The sequence below is a fragment of the Dipodomys merriami genome, unplaced genomic scaffold (genome assembly GCF_024711535.1).
Source record: "Dipodomys merriami isolate MVZ:Mamm:240054 unplaced genomic scaffold, mDipMer1.0.p SCAF_44, whole genome shotgun sequence".
Taxonomy (NCBI): Eukaryota; Metazoa; Chordata; class Mammalia; order Rodentia; family Heteromyidae; genus Dipodomys; species Dipodomys merriami.
Window position 1 is genome coordinate 4483971 of NW_027206002.1, and position 20121 is coordinate 4504091.

General features: G+C 43.2%; 1 protein-coding gene and 1 long non-coding RNA gene across 5 annotated transcripts in view; both read left to right on the plus strand.

The window, feature by feature from the left end:
- Positions 1-3740: 3740 nt before the first annotated feature.
- On the plus strand, positions 3741-7519 carry LOC138808030 (nuclear envelope pore membrane protein POM 121-like). Its single transcript, XM_069993994.1, has 2 exons — positions 3741-5133; positions 7142-7519. Exons 1-2 carry the CDS (start codon positions 3741-3743, stop codon positions 7168-7170), a joined length of 1422 nt encoding a protein of 473 aa, XP_069850095.1. The 3' UTR covers positions 7171-7519.
- Positions 7520-9252: 1733 nt separating this feature from the next.
- The window catches only part of LOC138808067 (uncharacterized), a 148637-nt gene continuing 137768 nt past the window's right edge, over positions 9253-20121 (plus strand). For 3 of the 4 annotated variants that reach the window (XR_011366376.1, XR_011366377.1, XR_011366374.1), the window contains exons 1-2: positions 9253-9316; positions 12231-12314. This is a non-coding gene — a long non-coding RNA (uncharacterized lncRNA). Of the gene's footprint in view, positions 9317-12230; positions 12320-20121 lie in introns of all 4 variants that reach the window. The other variant, XR_011366375.1, reaches the window with a different exon arrangement.

Sequence of the window (20121 nt, forward strand, 5' to 3'; positions counted from 1 at the left end):
CCCTCTCTCATTTAGTGTCTTTACCCTTTACTCCTTGTGAAACAGGGTCTTGCTCTTTTGCTCAGGCTGATCTCTAACTCTTGGGCTCAAGTTAGTCCTCTTGTCTCAGCCTCCTGAGTAGCTAGGACTACAAATATATATATCATTGTGTCCAGGTCACTCTTTGGAGGCTGGAGGAGATGAGTGATATTATTTTAATGCAGTACTCTTGGGAGTTATTTTTGTCCTAAATGGTATTATTTGAATTCTTTTAAAGAAATGTTTTCTATCTTGATATCGTGAAGATATTTACTCTTTTTTTAAAAAAAATCATTGATGAACTATTGTTTATTATTTTTGTTTGTTTCATGTTTAGATCTACAGGCACCTGAGATTGCTTTCTCTATATAGGGTGAAGTAGAGAAGGGCCAAATTTATTTCTTTTTTTTCCCCTTCCATATGAATATCTAAATCATTCGTGGTTAATTATGCAAACTTCCTTCTTTCCTCACTATGCTGGATGTTTTTGGACTGACACTACTATGAACAAATAGCCAATAAGCACATAAAACACATGCTCAACAACATCATTATCCATAAAGGAAATGCAAATCTAAGCCACAATGAAATTCCACGTCACTCCTCCTCAGTTGGCCATAATGCTAATGATGGAAAATGAAAATTGCTGGCGAGGATGCAGGAAGTGAAAGTCCTTCTACACTCTGTGGAGCCGTTAAATGGTCCATCCACTTCGGAAACTGACTAGTAGCTACACAAAAAGCTAGATTAAGAGTCATCATAGGCCCCTGCAATTTCTTTGCTAAGGAGTGTATGTGAGCCAAGTGAACCTACATATCAGCACAATCATGTGTATATGAAGGTCCATGACATCATTACTTAAAACCTCCCAAACAATGAAACGACCTAAATATTTATCACCTAAATGCACAATAAAGAAAATGTGGTTTGTCTTAACCATGGAATGTAATGGTGGCATAAAAGAAATAACATACAATGTGGATGAACCTTGAAAACATTATAATAAATGAAAGAAACTGGTCACAAAAGGATACACATTATATTTATTCATTCTTGTGAAATGTCTATACTAGGCAAATAGTTAGAGATTTGTGGTTGTCTGGGGTTAGAGATTGACACCTAGAGAGTACAAAAGTTTCTTTCTAAAACATTTTCTAAAGTTTTTTTTGTTGTTTATGTTACTGAGGAATCAAATCCAGGTCCTCATGCATGCTAGGCAAGCACTGCACCACTAAGCCACATTCCCAGCCTGAAAATAATTTTTTAAGCTCTAACATTGATTTTGGTGACAGTTTCATGACACAAGATAGACTAAAAGCCTCCTTGAATAGATGAATAATATGATGTGTTATATCTCAATCAAGCCTTAAGCAAAATATTGGCTGTATGGTTTTGTTAAGACAAACATAAATGCTATAATAAATCTGGTATTTGGCTTCAAGTGGTTGTTGGTAGAAGTGGAACTTCTCAGTTGTAAAGTGGTGGTTACAGCAGATGAGGTAGAAAGCTGTCACTTTTCCAATGAAGTCAGGTGGCTGGGAGGTGTTTGAAATGTGTGTGTGTGTGTGTGTGTGTGTGTGTGTGTGTGTGTGTGTGTGTGTGTGTTATCAGTTGCATTAGATAAAATTCACAGATACAAAAAAAAAAAAACCAGGACCAGACTTTGTGTCCTTATGTCTATCATAAACAGGGTACAAAAAGCAGATCTGCAAACTTTGACGTGACTATGCTCAATGTGTTGAGTGGTATAAGTAGATTTATGTCTACCATCTTGCCCTTTGTTCTTTATTTGTGCTCCTTTGTTGTTTATTTTTTTCTTGCCTCCTATGGATTCATCAAGTGTTTATTATTATCACACTTGTCATCTATTTATCATTATTATTGTCATCACACTTCTATTAGTGTGGTAGATTGTGAAGATAGTCATCAATTGTCCTTTCTTGTCCCCAAATTCATGTGCTTTTATAACACAAAACTATACAGTGTCTTCTATCAGGCATTGAAGGTGATTGCTCCTCACTTTGGTGATGAGACGGTCTTTAATTTTAGCAAGCAGACCCAGCAAAAGTGGTATTAGGAAGACTTTGTCCCTTGGCATTCTGGCAACTCTGCTGTCATCATGGTCTGTACATTGCCTGAGCAGCCTGCTAGAGGACTTGAAGCAGAGGAGAATACAAAGTGAGGCTCAGCTTGAAATTTCAGATGAGATGTGTTGAAACAAAGAGCAGAGAAACCAACCGAAACATTAGAAGGCTTTTGATTTGCAGTTGTTAGGCAGTGCTGGATACATTGTTTTGTCTTGAACAGCTAGAAAAGGCCACAGATTGGAGGGGGGATTGGAGGGATGGAGGCTGCAGAGTTTATAAAATGAAGCCACAAAGCAAGGAAGCAAGCAGCTATGGCATAAGAGCCAGTGTCCCCTGGGGGGGGGGGGACAGTCACACATTTCCTAGGCAGACAGGAAGACGGGAATGAGAGAGACAGGAACTGAGTAGGAGTCAGATGAGGCTTACATCTTCAAAGGGACTCGGTGTCCCTGGTGTTTGGATGTTGTCCCAGGAAAGGACAACAGAGTAGGAGATTGTGCCTGGAAGATAATCTGAGGGTATGGAGTCAGTGCCTTGTCTGTTTAGGAGATTGCCAGGAATAATGTGGTCACTGCAGACCCGCCCCTATGCGACATCCTGTTGGAACTACCTGGGGTTGTTGTTCACTGACAGTGAGGACCACAGACACCCTCAGACTCACAGGCCCAAGTTAGCCTCTCAGAGAGAGCCCCTCTCAGTGCAAAGGGGTAAAGTAAACGCCCCTGGCCCCATTCCCAGTGGTCAGAGGCAGAGCTCTCCAGCTGTGCTTCATGCTGCTGAGGGTGGACGGTAAACTTTGGGGAAATACACACATAGATTCCCCACCCTCCCACCTCTCCTTCCCCTCTCCTCCACCCCATGATGGAAGGGAAGCAATAGAGGGCCAAGCATTTCCCAAAAGGAGCCCGAGTCAGCTGGAGAAGAGACCTGGATGTAATCTAGAAATGGCTGAAGAAATCATAGGCATAAAATTGTTTATTTGCACTCTCTCTGCCAATGGGGGAATGGTTCCTGACAGTAATTTCGCTCAATTATGGATAAAAATATGTATCTCTGTGCCTCTGAGTTAGGCTGTGTAAACACCAAAATCTCCACATTTGTGTGTGTGTGAAAGAGAGAGGGAGGGGGGCAGGAGGACTTCAGAGCTGGATTTGGTTAAGTAAATGAATACCAACTAGCCTGGAAAAGGATGTGATTAGTCTATACGTATTGATAGGGGGGAGATTTCAATGAGATCCTAGGTGAAAAGGAAAAAGGGGTGCGGGGCAAATACACAGATCAAAACGTCCAATGTAATCTTCTTGAAGTGAGAAAAGGGAGGTAGATGTCTTTAGAACTGTTTGCCCATGCCAAACCAAACCACACAGAGCTGGTTAATTGATAAAGAACGGAGGTTGACTTGGTCTGCAGTTCCATTGGTTGACAGCCCATAAGATAACCAGGCGCAGGCCTGGGAAGTGGTATCTCTAGGGGAGGGTTGTGAGCTTGGAGCCTGGGGTGGCCCATGGCTAGGGTGGGACGGGGAGCCGGGGCACACTCCTGACTTGTCCCCAGACCAGAGTTGGTTTGGGGGGCGTGGCGCGCCAGGGGCGCACGCCTCCTCCCCCCCCCCATGCCGGCCTGGGCCACGCGCGCATGGCGCCCTTCGCCCTTTCTTCGCTCACGCGCGCTCCATCCATGACCACGTCACAAGCCCAACTCCCCCGCAGCGTGCGGGCTTTGCTTTGGGGCTCCTTGCGCGCAGCTAACGGAAAACCTCTCCGACCCTCTGGGGGCGATCGTGCAGAACTGCCCCTCATGGGGAGTTATCTGAGCCGGGATCGGTCTCACTCACAGTCCCCCGATCTACGGGGCGGCCACCACCATAAGAAACCTGTGCGTCTCGGGTCCTTGCACCATGGCCATCGGATTCCTCCAGCTTTCCGGCTTCACGCGGTAGCCCCGTCCTTGAACTTGGCCCGGAGGGTGTCCTATGAGGATCGTGTGGCGTCTGCAAGTCGTCGTCAGCACTGCCGGCGACTTGTGATCGTCCATAGGCAACGGTATCCAGTAGAGCAGGCTCGGTGTGTGTTTTTGGGGGTCTTCTCCTCAGCGACCTGGAAGGACCAGCAGAAGAAGTCGGTGCTGTCTGTGTCCAGCTCCAAGATGCCCTGTCCTTCAGTGAGCCTGAACTTGACATCCGCTAAGGGTAAAGTCACCCTGCGGCTGGCTCTCCAGCAGTCAGTCTTGAATATATGGTCTTCACTCACTGGCCACCTCTCATTTCCATATGCAAAAGAGATCGTGGTGATAAAAGCCCTTCCAGACAGTGGCAGTCAATCAAAAGCCAAGGAAGAGAAAGAGGAAGAGCTGGCTACCTTGGGGGACAGGGTAGAAGGGCTGGCCAAGCAGGAAAGCCAGATCGTCTCCAAAAGGCAGCATGGTGCCGGGAAGGCGTTGGATGGCAGAGACATGGCACCATCTGCGTTCAGGCGCCTGGTGGTCAATGGGGTACTTTCTTCTTTTATGCCCAGGCCTGGGCCTCTGAAGAGAGAATTTTGCCACAAGACCTCACTAAGCAGTCTGCTTTCGAAATCCCAGATCTCCACAAGCTCATGCAGCCAAAGGAATGCGATCGCAAGTTCTTACAGTTCCTCCACTGGAGGTTTCTCCATCCTGCAGAAGAAAAAGAGTGGACGTACTGCAGGACTTCCTTCTCTGGCATCCTCTTTTCCCCCAAAGCCGGTAAGAAATGTCAGTGAGAAAGACCAGCAGGTGAGCTCTTCAGCCTCAGTGGTACCACAAAGGAAAATCACACATGCCACCGTCACACAGGATTCTTCTAGCCAGCCACAACATCGGAGCGATCAAATACCCTCATCTGATCTTTGTGGACCCCAGAAACGCAAGACTCCTCTGCTGATGCCCTGGAGAAGAAATGACCCATTGATCCTACCCCCACCCTTACAGATAGGCTATCCCATCACTACCAAAGATCTAGACCTAGAAAAGATAGCCATGATCCAGTGGCTCAACAAGGTCTTGAAGGGTAAGGATGAATCCATCAGTCTAGACTCCAATACTAGTCCTGCCCTCTGTCTGTTGCAGGGATTTTCGTCATGAATTCTACCTCCAGCCCCCCATACATCCACCCACACTCATCCTCAGGGGAAGAGCTTCAGCTCCAGTCTTGTGGCCTTTCCATAGTCAACTGGAGCGACCACCTTAATAGTCTTTTGTCATTTATTCTAAACCTTGCCTTGCTTTGTCTGCAAAGAAGTAGATTCTATCTCCCTGGCTTACCAGGATTCTGTTACCCCAGTAACTTTGCTGCTTGGCTTTCAGCAGTTTTGGATTCCCAGTTCTGTTTTTGAGGCAGCCCATTCCAGCCCAAAGGAGCTCCTGTGGATGCACCAAATGGTTAACTCACCCCAGGAGGACAATATTTTATTCTCATTTTCCTTCCTGCCCAAAGTGCTCACAAAAGTTGGGTAGCTGGGGGCTGCCAGGCTTGGCTGACTTAGTGAATCCCTTGCCACAGAAGAGGGAAGCTTTGAACCAGTTTTCTTCTAGGTGGAACTAGGCTAGAGTGCCCACTGCTGTTATTGTCTCTTCCTGCCGCTCCCATTTGCCTAATTCTTAGACTGAAGAATGAGAATAGTGAATAGAAACCAGTAACACTGTTGCTTATTATCAGGTATTACATACTGTACATAATTGTAGGACTATTCTTCAGTATGACTGCCAATGCAGTAGGGTTCTTTATTCTGGCACTACCACAAATATGGAGTAACACTGTGTTATATTAAGAGAGCTAAGATGGCAGGCAAAAGGAGTTTTTCAGCTTAATTATATCAATTTAATGGTCAATCAATAAACTGAATTGAATAATTTCAGAGCCATTTCTGGAGTACAGTCGTATATGGAATACGCTATCCCAAACATCCTTGTGTAGTACATGACTATATGACTATTTACAAAAATGTTGGTAGAGGAGGGATTTCTAATCTTGCCATTAGCTTAACATTTTTAATTTACAATTAAGTATATACTAAAGGAAATGCACAAGGAGGCCTTTTACACATATCACCCACTGTTAGTATAATGCATAACTATAGTACAATATAAAAACAGGAAATTAAAACTTGGACAATCTGTGGTGCTGTTCCCATTTCCCTAATTATACACATGCATTCACTTTTTGTGTAGCTCAGTGAAGGGTTTTGTGTGTTGGCGGTCGTGGGGCTTGAACTCAGGACCTGGACTCTGTCCCTGAATTCTTTTGCTCGAGACTAGCATTCTGTCAAGTTGAGTCACAGCTAAACTTCTGGTTTTCTGGTGGTTAATTAGAGACAAGAGTCTCACAGACTTTCCTGCCCAGGCTGGTGATCCTCAGATCTTAGCCTCTTGAACAGCTAGGGTTACAGGGGTGAACAGCCAGTGCCCTGCTCAGTGAAGTTTTATAACATATGCAGTTTCATGCAAACACCACAATTAAGGTAAAGAACTACCACCACATGATTACCTCTGAAGAGGAGTATCAAAGCCACTTCTGAGTTTATATCACTGGCAGAAAGCAGCAGACACATGGCTTCAATGTTGCTGTGGGAAGTTGGGGCTACTTGCTGGTGACTCAGTTGTGAGGCAAGCTATGGGGCTCTCAATTAGTTCTCACCTGGGCTTCTTGCAAGATAGAGCAGATGTATTTGTGTATGCATGCTCTGTGTGTGTGCATGCGTGTGCACATTCATGTGTGTATAGTGTCATATTTCTTGGTAATTCTAGGTTGTAAGTCGCTTTAGCACCAAGTCCTTAATATTTGAGGGAGTAGAGACATACAGGTTTTGAGGTCGCTTGCCGTTTTTCTCTGCCAGACTTCTATTGTTTGCTTAATAATTTCCCAGGTGTATTTAATTCTATTAGAGGGACAGCTCAGGGCTAATAAGTACATACCACCTTGTCTTGGCAATGATTATGTCCTCCATGGTATTGCATTGTGCATTTATTGCCTTTGTTATTGCCCTTTATGTAACCACTGTGATTTTTGTCTTTTACAGAGGATGGAGCTAAGACCCACAGCAGTTAGATGATTTGAGGACCACCGCATAACTCATCTGCTGACCCACAACCTGAATGTCCAGTCTGTACTTTGTACACATAGTACAATATCACATTCCATGTAGACTCATTTTAATACTTAAAATAATCCCTTAAAGTACTAACTGTAATGTCTGACTTAGACTTAAGTGTGTTGCATATTGTCTTTGATTATGGCTCTGTATCCTCTTGTTGGCCACAGCCATGATCCACCTACTCCCTCGGTCTTCTACTGTTTCTCACTCATCAGGAAAATGATCATCACTGAGGATGCTGACTTGAAATGTTCTTCAACTTTCATTCCTCAGGGCACCAGAGTGGTACACAACTCCATTCAGATTCCAAGGAAAGCCTTCTTCTTGGAACCACTGTCTGTGCCATGGCACCAAAGTATTTGTGCCCAGAACAGCATAAAACTCCTTTTTAGTGGCATCATCAGTTTTCATCTTTGACTCCTCTGCCATTCATTGTCCTTCACACACACACACACACACACACACACACACACACACACACACACACACAGTCTCTTTTGCATTTCATCTCTCTAGCCTGCTTTAGGCTCCTTACCTGCATGTGCCCCCTTTCCTAGCTTCATGGAATTCAGTCTAGTTTTCTCTAGGACAGTGACAGCCTTTGGGCAGAACTCAAATATAGAAGAAAATATGTGGTTCTGAGATCTGAATCAGAGATAAATCCTCAAAGAGGAAGGGGATATTGTTAAAGTGGCTGAGACAAAATAGGCCACCAACACCAGGACATGAGGACGGACCTTCAAGGACAAAGGACAGAGGAGATTGGATTGTTCTGGATGGACTAAACATGATAAGCAGCAGAACCTAGTGTTAGGTAGAAAAAATTCTACCATAAATCATCTACCCAGAAATGTCTTCATGTGTATGGAGAAGGGATCCCATAAAAGCCATCTTGGGATAGTGTCACTCACCATGGGATGACATGGTCCTCACTGTTCAGGACTACAGTCAGGCTAGCCCTTAGCTCAGGGTCTCCAGACATGGCAATTCACTCAGGGGAGAAGTTGCTATAGTTTAAATCTTCAACATCTCTTCAAAGGTGCATGTATTTAAAAACTTGGTCCCTATGCCTACTGGGAGGTGCTATGGACAATTAGAAGGTGGGCCCTAGTGGGTGGTTCTTATCTCATTAGGAAGTGTGTTGTCCAGGAAAAAATATGGACTTCCCCTTCATTTTGGCTGAACCTAAGCAGGATTCAGTGGGTGAAGTCTATACCACAGAGTAGAGCACAGGGAGGCAAGAATAACATTAATGATAAAATAGAGTCTGCCATTGGGGTGTGTGATGAATTCCATGGGAGGGACATATGTAAGTAACTAAAACAAGAAACAAGTGTAATTTTTATTTTCAAGAGTTCTCAATGAGCTGAAGAGACCCAATCTGAAGCTTCTGGGTGTCAGAGGGTGACAGTACAGCCCAGTTCTCAGGGAAGCCAGTCCCAAGCTCTAGCCTCAGAGTGAGACCCGAGTACCAGAAGTTTAGTGACTACCACTGTGAGTTTTGTAGAAAGCTTCTTTTGGGTACCAAGAAGGTAGGCTTCTTCTGTATCTTGGATCGACCCTATGATGGCTGACCTCGGGGAAGAAGAGGTAACTTTGCATTTTCTAACTAAGTTCCATGTGTAAGATGGGCAGGGGCTGCCTACAGGACACGACGCGGGCATTGACAGACCAGGAGCAAATTCCCTGAAACCCAAGGACTTGGGGACCGGAAGAGGCAGGAGAACCCTGCGCAGGCGCACTGGATAACCCCTCGGTGGCTCCCGAGAAACGGAAGTGGCCGCAAGGGCTTTTGGGGGAGTAGTCTTTTAGGCAAAAAAAAAAAAAAATCAGAAGAGCAGAGGCCACGCTTAGGATCCCCTCACGAACTTCGTTACTTGGCTCCTATTTGAGAGAGGAGATGATGGTCCCAGGAGTCTGAAAGTCGCTGTTGTTCAAGTGTTCTGTTTTAAAAGGCTCGCGGCGGGGGAGAGGGGAAAGGCTGACGGCTACGACTGACTTCCGGCCTCTCAAAGGATTCTGGGGATTGTAGTCCCGGGGCGAGTACGCGCTGGATGGCGGCAGGGGCGGGGGACCTTCACACACTTTCACAGTCCCTCAGTGAGTGAAGTTTTCTAGTAGCGAAGTCGCGCCAAATTGGCCTTGGGGGCGCCCGTTAAGGCGAAGGGAGTCGTGCGAACTAGCGGGGAGCCTGGAGGAATGAGTTATCAGGACAGTCGAGGAATGGGGACGCGCCTCAGGCTTGGCCTGGCGGGCGGGGTGGAGCCTCGGGCCCGGCCCCCGCCAGGATTTTCTCCTCCTAGAGGCTCAGGCGTGGTTGGTGGCTCTGTGGCTTCAGGTTTCACCTCCTGTAGAGTAAAATGTCCCTGCTAGTGGCCGTGGGAAGTGGCAATAATAATAATAATAATAATAATAATAATAATAATAATAATAATAATAATAGTAATAATAATAAATTCCAGAATGTTTTTAATTTAGAAAGTTTTTAATAGAAGGACTTCAGGCCTGGGCTGAGTGTGGTTCACATCTGACCGTGGATCTCAAGTGGGTTCGTGCCTTGGGTGGAAGTTGGGCCTGGGACAGGAGGGTACAGCTTTTGGACCTGTATCCCAAGGAGGTTAAGATTTGGCTAAGAGGAAGATTTATTTCCAGATGAGTTCAGCAGCTTTGGGATTGGGTGAGAACTTCTGCTTGCCTGTTTTGTTTATTTTTTAATGTTTGTTTTGATTTTTTTTTTTGGGTCCAGGTCCTGAGGCAGGAACTCAGGGTGTGGGTGGCACTGTCCCTGAACTTCTCCCTCCCCTCCCCCCCAGGCTAGTACTCTACTACTTGAGCCACAGCTCCACGTCTGGCGTGTGTGTGTGTGTGTGTGTGTGTGTGTGTGTGTGTGTGTGTGTGTGTGTGTGTAATTAATTGGAGGTATGAATCTCATAGACTTTCCTGCCCAGGCTGGCTACAAATGGCCATCCTCAGGTCTCAGCCTCTTGATTAGCTAAAATACAGGTGTGAGCTACTGGTAGTTACCCTGGTGGTTGTTTTTTGCGTGTGTGTGTGTGTGTGTGTGTGTGTGTGTGTGTGTTAACCAGTGAGTCCTAGCTGGTTGCCTGAAAAGTTGGAATGCTGGTGGAGAGGGAGGCAATAACCACTAAGTCTAGGATTCTTTGTCCGAACACCTAATGGTTATTAGTCAACACAACTGGTTCACAAATTGAAGTATCTCTGGTAATGCTCAGGCGGTGGGACTTTTATTTGTAACTTTTCATGAAAACTCTTATAAAAGAAACAAAAACAACAATAAACCCCTCAGACATTCCACAAAGTAGAATACCTAGTTCAAAGTACTCTTGTGAACCCAGATCCAAATCTCACTCTTGCCAACTCATATCAGAGCCAGTCTGTGGCATCCAAACCTTCAGTGGAACTTCAGGATACCCTTTGATAATCATTATACCCTTTACAACCAGACTGATTAAGTGTGTGGCCTTCCACACCCAGAGTTCAAAGCCAGGCTGAGCCATTTTCTAGCTGAGCTACACTGAACAAGATACTTAACCTTGATTCTTCATCTGTAAAAGGATGATGACAAATGGGGCCATTAGGAAACCCAAATGAGGCAAAATTTAAACAGGGACTGAACTACACAAGTCCTTGGAATATACCAAGTGCTCAGTGAATATTAACTGTGAGTCCTGACAGTCTCTGAACAGATTTCATACGGCACATTAAAAAGTCCGTTTTCTATACACAATCTCAAACTCTCTCCTAGAAGCTGTTAGAAACTCTATCCTTCTGTTACTAATCTTCTGACATAAAAATAATAGGACCCCCCTCATTTTTTTCCTGTGAAGCTGAGGCTTAGAGATTTCCAACCTGGAGTTTGGAAATCCAATGGCTGTCCCAAGTCTTATGCTGTCTTTCTCTTCCCTGACCAGCCTTCTCCAGCTCCTGCTTTCCTGAAGAGAACTTCCTGTTAGAAGGGAGGACACCCCAGCCTACTCTCCTAAATGCCATTATGCCATTTCATTTCTACTTGAGTCTCTAGTAGAGTCTCTAAATCTCTAGTAGAGACATGGCTTTTAAGATTAATTCAAGGCTAAGTTAATCATGTGATGGGCAGCCCACACTAAGATGTCCCTTAGTGTCTCAAAATCTCTTTTGTACTTACCTGGTCTGTGCCTACTTAATAGAGTTTGGGGATCTCTTTGAAGTCTTCTGGTCCAGGACACTATCCTCCCACTTTTTCAAAAAAAAAATCTATAAAATGAAAAGGCTGAGTATCTGGGCTCATTACTGCTATATCCTAAGCTCCAAGTAGATGTGAAATTTTGGCCATATAAGAAGCAGGACATCTAATGATATTGGGGGTGGAGGGAGAAAAAGAGAGGGGAAGGGAGAGAAAGGGATCGGTTAGAGGGGAGACAGGAGAGAGGAGAGATCCATATATACAAGCTCCTGCCTTCCTCCTCCTATTCTTTACCACCCATGGTGCCTGAAAGCTAGTCTCTCATTACATGGACCTACATTGCAGAAGTACTTCTGGTTGAAGTGTTCCACCCATGCACTTATCCTGTCTGGAGGACATGACTTCCCAGTAACACTTGCCCCAAATCCCTCCAGGCTTAAGCCTCAGACTTACCAACATACATCTCTTATTCTATTAGTACTGCATCAATATAATCTTTGACCTGTCCCAGTTGCAAACTCTATCTTAGACACAGAGAAACAGGCTGGGAGGAGAAAAGCCATTTTCTTAGTTATTATTTTTAAGAAAGACAGACATGTGGCTTGGCTAGCACTCTACCACTTGAGCCACAGTGCCACTTGCAGCTTTTTCTGCTTATGTGATGATGAGGAATTGAACCCAGGGTCTCATGCATGCAAGGCAAGCGCTCTACCACTGAGCCACCTTCCCATCCCCTATTTCCTGTTCTTAACTATGAGCTAAAGATAAGCCCTGCTTCATTCACAGGAAGAGGATTTCTATCTGAGCATCTCTCATTCTTTTTGTTTCCAGATCTTCCTTTAAGGGAGTGTGATCTTCTCTGAAGAGAGCACCGTCAAGACAAGAAGATGTCCACTAGGCCTCTGAGAACCCAAGGTGAGGTGAGCATTCTCTGAAATCCTCTTCCCATATCTTGCCTGAAGGCTGCTATGTTCCTCATGAGAACCATGGAGGAATGATTTATCGTACTTGGATCTTCCCTCAGCTTCTTTCTCTGTTGTCCATGACTTAGCCACGTAGTTGAGTATGACCAACAGAAGGAATTCCCATTTTAAGAATCTGATGATGTAATAAGGGTAGGCATGGCAGTCAGTATTGACTGAGAAGCCCCGTGTTGGAGTGTTCATAATGGTAATGAAGATCTTGCCAATAAGGGAAGGATGTGTGGTGAAGAATTCAAAGGCTGAACCCTTGGGCAAGGTTTCCCTTCACACAGTGTTGGAGCAGCCAAAGGTCTTCTAGGAAGCTGATCATTTAATAAAGAGGAGAATGCTTATGAAGTGTTTACGTGTGGTGCTCATGGTTGATATGGTATGATGCCCGTTCTGTGTTTCCATGGATTTCTAAATACTTAGGTTATCTTTGGAGAAATCTTTTTTTGCTGTGGGGAGAGGGCATCAGTTTCTAACTTAATTACATCGTAGTCAGTCTATTTTGTATGGTTTGGATTCTTTTAGAAGTATTGAATGGTTTTATGATCGAGTGTATGGTCTATTTTGGTGAATGTTCCCCATGCACTTGAATATACATTCTGCATTTATTAGGGAGAATATTCCAAAGGTGTATGCTAGATTAATTTGAATGATGTTCTTCTCTCTATCCCCCGTATGTTTTTACTTGTTTTTATCATTGAGAAAAGAGTATCAAAATCTCTGATTGTCATTCTGTTTTTTGGTTTTGTTTTTTGGTTGGTCATGGGGCTTGAACTCTGGGCCTGGGTACTGTCCCTGAACTCTTCAGCTCAAGGCTAGTACTCTATCACATGAGCCACAGAGCCACTTCCTGAGTAATTATTAATTTGTGTTTTATTAGTTCTGTCTGCATTGGCTTCATGTGTTTTGAAGCTCTGTTATTAGGTACATGATCATTTGCATATTTATTCACACAGATATGTAGATGTCCGGGGTAGGGTGGGATGTTTGCCCAGACAATGGTGAAGGAAAGACACAATTATGCAAATAGAATAACACCAAACTTAAGAGCTATTTATGCATAAATAAGTAAATGTTGACAACACATGATATACAGATGCATAAATAAAATATAACCCTCATTTGCATAGTATGTAAAAATGAAATTCATACAATAAAACAACTCTGCCTCTTAACTTGTGCTCAGTATGATGGCAATGCTAGAATCCAAAAGCTGAGAACACCTTGTTTGCCAGTTGTTCCTAGCCTTTGTATAAAGAAAGCAGCCAGACAGTGCCCCCCCTTTTTTTTAAGAAAAAAAAAAACAAACCTAGCTAAAGCACTTAGTGGGATCTCATTCATTTCTTATAACTTCTAAAGAAGGTGATAGCTTAGATTTTTGATCTTCGTTGAAGCACATACAGGAAAGTCCATGTGATTGTGTTTGGAGTTGGGATAAACAAAAATTCAGGGAGATCCCAGCCTGGTGTCGCTGTGACACCAGTAGGAATGTCAGTAAGGTGGCACAAGGAATTGGTGGAGTAGGAATGGACTGGGTCTAGAGCTACTGGGGGAACTCTGAAGGTCAAAGAAAATGGCCTATGAATTTGAAGACTATAGATACGTTAACAAGCCAGTTTTGATCAGCTCTAAGTGGATCCACAGGTCGACTGGTCAGTCCCAAATAATGCGTGGCTGGGAAACAGAAGACATAGATACCCTAAGAAACCTTTACTTGGAGTAGAAACCCAAAGAGAAGACTTGTTTAAAAACGTCTTGTGGTTGCAGTATGTAGCATGTAGTGAAACAGAGCTCATCTTGTAGGCAAGCCTCCTCCTATCTGAAGATAGGAAATTTATGCCCAAATTGGGAGTTTCAGAATACCAAGAGGCAGTGGACTGAGGTGAGAAGCCTGGCCCTGGAACTCTGGGAGATTTCATGGCATTTGCTGGAAAATCCAGTATAGGCTGAGGAATAAATGGCCAACTCAACAAGCAGTATTTTGTTTTGGAGAATATATACATATCTTCATAAAAATATATTCAGATAAATTGATAGGACTAGGTAAAAGTTACTAGACACAGGAATAGGTTAAATGTAAATGTACACGTATAACTTGGAAGTTTACAAATAATAATTTGGAAGTTTATAAAGAATTTGGACTAATATTGACATAGATTGGAAGATGATAAATAGTTTAAAGACATGACTGTATGGGGGTTGTTTCCCAAGACATTGATGAAAAAAAAACCCCATAAAGAAACGTAAGTATGAAGAAGTATATAGTAAAAATACAAATGTGCATGTAGAAATAAGCGAATATATTCTCATATTCATGCATCGGTGAATATATGCTTAAATGTCCATGAGACATAAATAAAAATTATTTACATAAATATGTGAAAGTTAACTTCAAAAGAGAAGCATAACTGTGATGATTAATTTTGATTGTCAACTTGATTGGCTTGAGAAGCACCTAGGAGATGAGTAAAGTGTATCTTTGTGTGTCTGGGTTAGGATTAACTAAGGGAGAAGATCTACCCTGAATGTGGGTGGCAATCCCATAGGTTGGCAGCCCAGATAGGGTAAAAATGGAGAAGGAAGGAAGCTTGCTGACACAGGCATTCTGCATTTGCTTCTTGGTGCAAGCTGATCTATTCTGTCTTACTCTCCTCACCCATGATAGACTCACACCTCTGATATTGTAACCTAAAATAAATATAAATCCTTCACTCTTTTTAGTTTTTGTCTTCAGATATTGGAGCATGGGGACAGTCTCTCTGTCCCTCTCTCTTTGCCTCTTCCTTGGTGCCCCCATCCAAACTACCCACATGCTGATGTGATAAGTACTACTGTCACCTATTGCAATGATGTTGAAACTGGAGTTTTAGACCCCAGCCCAAACCCCAGGAGTTCCACATGTCTTATGTAACAAATAAAGAGACAGTGAAAGGTAGAGAAGAAAGATTTATTATATAGCACATGCATGTCATGGGAAGATAGCACTCAAATACATGTTGGGTGCGGTCTTTGAGTAAAGCCATGAACTTTGTGTTTTAATGTTTAGGGAGAGATCGGCATGCCGGATTATTATACAGTTTTGGGACAAATTATGCCCTGGTTGATCATTATTTTATCCTTGTTTCCTGGAGGTGTTCTGGAAGTAGTTGTTGCTTCGTCACTTGAGGGGAGAGAAACAGGTCACTGTTGCCTGGTGGTGGTGATCTGACCTGAGGAGATTCCTATGTTTCTTAGGAGTAGTTTCCATCCCTTGTCATAAAGATGTCCTCCCTGGGTTCCAACGTGATCACAAAATGACTGCAGAGAGATTGGCTTAGAGCAAAGACACATCTGAGCTTTTGGCCTGCTTTTAATCAGTGGGCCCAAGTAAGTGACCAGTGCTCTTCAGCAAAAGTAGTTTTTAATCATCTTTTATACTATAAGTCTAATTTTCAAGGAACTCCTGGTTTCCTTGTCTCTGGCTGCAAGGGACAATCAGGAAAGAACACTTTTCACAAACCTGGCCAAAGATACACCTTGATTGAGAGCTGCTTTTTGGAGCTGGGGTGGGGCTGCTGAGTTTAGAAGACAGGTCCTCACTCCTGTGAGCTAGGCAAGCATTCTTCTGCTGGGCTACATTTCTGGGCGTTGGGTCTTAAAAATGTAATTATCAAACCAACTATGACATTTTAAAGCGGTTAACTATATCTGCTGGTAATTAACAAAAAAGGTCTCTAAACAGATTACATCAGGATGTATTCTTAGAGATTCATTGGAGAGAGGTGACTTTAAAAAAAAATACATATGTTCATGATTAGCATCATCCCTTCTTGGCAACTAGGCTCTTCCCAAAGAATAAAAGGAGCTATTTTCCTGGTTACCCAATCAATATGGATTCCCTAGAGGAGCTAGTCTAGTCTGAATCAAATATGGACATAGGTATAGAGAGAGATCCTAGGAAGCATTGCCCTCTCATGATCCACCCTTTAACACATCTGCGGGCCCACAGTCGGCCGAGTTGGTGTTTTTCTCCTGCACAGACAAAAACATAGCCTCGGGGTGCACAAACAAGCTTCTCCAAGTTTTCTGAGATTTGTTGTTGGAGGTCGATAAGCCATGGGTCAGAACCAGAACAAGCATATAAATGTGGACCTTCACCTTTGAGGGATCCATTGTGAAATTTTTCTAAACGTTCCCTGATCACATCTTGTATGTTTTCCATTGTTTCATGGTCCACATTTGGAGGAAGAATCTCAGTGTAAATATAAAAGCATGGGATAGGTTGGTTGGAATAAGACAGACAGACAGGATAGCTGATGATAGGGTTGTATCCAACCCAGCTCTGCCGGATACGATTGACAACACATTTAGGAACGGTGGTGAAGTCTCGAACAGGATATATCAATAGGGAATTCTGACCAAGCATTTGATTATAGGAACATAGCCAACCTTTGGTTACATTTCTAGAAGTAGCTAGAGATTGTGAAAGTCTGACTTCAGTGTTATTTGTTGATGCCTGAGTAGAGGTAACAAGTATAATAACTATATATAAAAATGTTTTCATTATTATTTTTTTCATGACTAGACACCAAAGGTTTGAAATTGATAATCTACAGTGTGGCTCTTATAACAATCAAAATTAAAAATATTCCCCAAAACAAAACCACTATACCAACTGTAAAATAAGCATAAGGATGTAGAGGAAGATTCTAGAAGTCTAATGCTCCTACAGGCCTGTACCTGTACGCGTAGTCCACCTCAAGCTGTCAGTCACTTTTTTTCTCTTGAGGTTGGTGATAGGGAGCCAGACTATTCAAGGAGTTATGTCTCATTTAGGTGAAAGATTTGTATATAGAAGTTATTTCCCTTCAGTTGAACTGCAAGGAATCTTTGAGAGGCACCTGGAAAGGACCTTTTCCACTGGGTTGTAGGCAATTTTTATGGAGATATCCAGTTCACAGAATCTCAAGGCTGGGTTCTCTGAGGTAGAAGGTCATTCTTCTTGCCACTGTCAAAAAAAAAAAAAAGATGGTTTCATGTTAAGTGAGGTAAGCCAAGCTCATAGAGACAAACAGCACGTGTTCCTCTCATATGCAGAAGCTAGATCTAAAATACACTGGCACGCTATAAATTATACAGGAGTCTTAGGCATTCACACACAGTGAGACCAAAGGAGGATACTCTTAGGGGAGAACACAAAGGCGCAAGGCCTGTGTGCCTCTGACTATATGAAATAATATTTATTGAAATGACCTCCAGGAAATGGAAGCAAGTGTTTCCTCCCCCTCCATTGTTGTTTTTCTTTTCGTCTTTTTTTTTGTCGGTCATGGGGCTTGAACTCTTGGCCTGGGTGCTGTCCCTCAGCTCTTCAGCTCAAGGGTAGCGCTCTACCACTTGAGCCACAGCGCCACTTCCAGTTTTCTGAGTGGTTTATTGGAGACAAGAGTCTCACAGACTTTTCCTGCCCTGGCTGGCTTTGAACTGTGATCCCCAGATCTCAGCCTCCTGAGTAGCTGGGATTACAGGCATGAGCCATTGGCGCCAGGCTTGTCTTGTTTGTTTATCACTCCTTAGGAGGGTAAGGGGGAGGCACAAAAATGGAGGGACAAAGGTTGAACACATGCAGCAGACGCTGTGTGGAAAATGAACTACACAACGTGTGGGTAGGGATGAGAGGGAAAAGCTAGGAGAGAGCAAGGGAAGGGGTGACATTGTCCAAAAAGAAATACACTTATTACCTGACTTACGTAACCGTAATTCCTCTGTATATCACCTTTATCATAAAAATAAAAAGATTGTTTTATTCAAGAGTAATTTTAAAATTAATAGTCTAATAAGCTTATGAAAATTTGGGGTTAGCTCTTACATTCATGACAACTATAGGCCAGTATATTGACCAAAAAACTTTTAAGGTTTACATAGATTTAGCAAACTGAGTTTTAACAATTTCATTTGTTCTATTTTTTTCCCACCAGCCTGAAGGACTGGGGATACTGGTGGAATGCACAAGGGACGTGTAATATTGGACAGATAGCCCCATATGTTGGACTATTTTTCTCTTATAAAATGGCTTCTTCTGGCACTGTGTAATGCATAAAGAATCCCACAGATTAATATAATCTATTGGCTGTCAGAGCCTCAGAAGTGGCAATAGCACCCATGAGAATGCATCTGTGCTGCTATCAAGCTGTGCTGGTTGGCTGGGCATGTGGCTTAGTGGTAGAGTGCTTGCCTAGCATGCATGAGGCCCTGGGTTCAATTCCTCAGTGCCACATAAACCGAAAAAGCCGTAAGTGGTGCTGTAGCTCAAGTGATAGAGTGCTAGCCTTGAGCAAAAGAAGCTCAGGGACAGTGCCCAGGCCCTGAGTTCAAGCCCCAGGACTGGCAAAAAAATGCTAGTATCTATTACAGGAAGGCAGTATGAAACCCATTTGTCACACTTCTTGGTTGGGTTTGTTGGTAACTGAAATTTTCGTGAGGTTTTAGTAGGTTTGTACTGTAGTTTGGATAAGTAGGGTACCTGGAGCAGCCAAGGTAACAACTGCACAGAATTGTTGATGTTCCCAAATAATTATTTGGCAAATTCTAACATTATCCTTGTGGACCAATGAGTCAGTAATGTAGCAGCACCAGCTAACTGATCTCCTTTAGCTTATTCTTCTTCCAATTTAGAATGTCCTTCAGTACTGATGATCGTCAACTGATTGGGAAGCAAAATAGCCACCAGTGATTCCAATATGAAAGTAATATTGATCTCAGGCCCACTAGCAGTGATAATGCCTCATAGTTTCTATAACATTCCAAAAATGATGGGCTGCGCTACATACACAGTGAGAATTGGTGTCAATCTTGGCTGCCAGTTCCTTAGCTTGCATACAAGCCTTGTGTTCCAGCATAAAGTGGGCCAGCTTATTGAGCCAACATTGCACATATGGTAAGTGACCCACTTCCACAACTAAAAATAGATTAGTTATTGTATAACCAGCAACATATTTCCCATTTTCACATTATAAATATGACGTATCAGTATACCAACTTATATTGCATCTTTATCATTTGACCCCACGCCTTTTCTCCCATGAGGAAGAATTCTAGAGGAGTCACCACTGATATATAATATATATTGCACGGATTCATTAAAGTAGGCTGGGTCAGGGGTAGTTGTGCCGGGGATGTTTGTAGCTCAGTGATAGAATATATGCCTAGCCACCCAAGGCCGTGGCTTTGATCTCCAATACTGAAGACAGACAAATAGGTTTCTTTCAAGTTTTCGAAATTATTTTTTCCATGATTCAGTTTATTACAGATGTCATTCATTTTAGAAATTGTCATTAGAAAACCAACTTTAGATTCTGAAGACTAGTCTATTGGCATCTGTGTGCCAGCTAAAATAAACTTTCCGTGCTAATAGATTTGTTAACATCTTTTCTAATTTAGTTTACAAAAAGATCATTTTCCCCCCTGCATTAAAAGTGCCTCCATTTGTTAGAGCTAGGTACTGATGGGTCATGCCTGTAATCCTAGCCACTCAGGAGGTTGATATCTAAGGCTCAAAGTTTGAAGCCAGCCTTGGCAGGAAAAGTTCATGAGACTCTTATCTCTGTTAAGTAGCAAAAAAGGAGAAGTAGAGCTATGGCTCAAGTAGTAGAGCACCAGGCTTGAGCAAAAACAGTCAGGGATAACACCTATGCCTGGAGTTCAAGCCCTAGTAACATCACACACACACACACACACACGCACGCACGCACGCACACGCACATGCACACGCACAC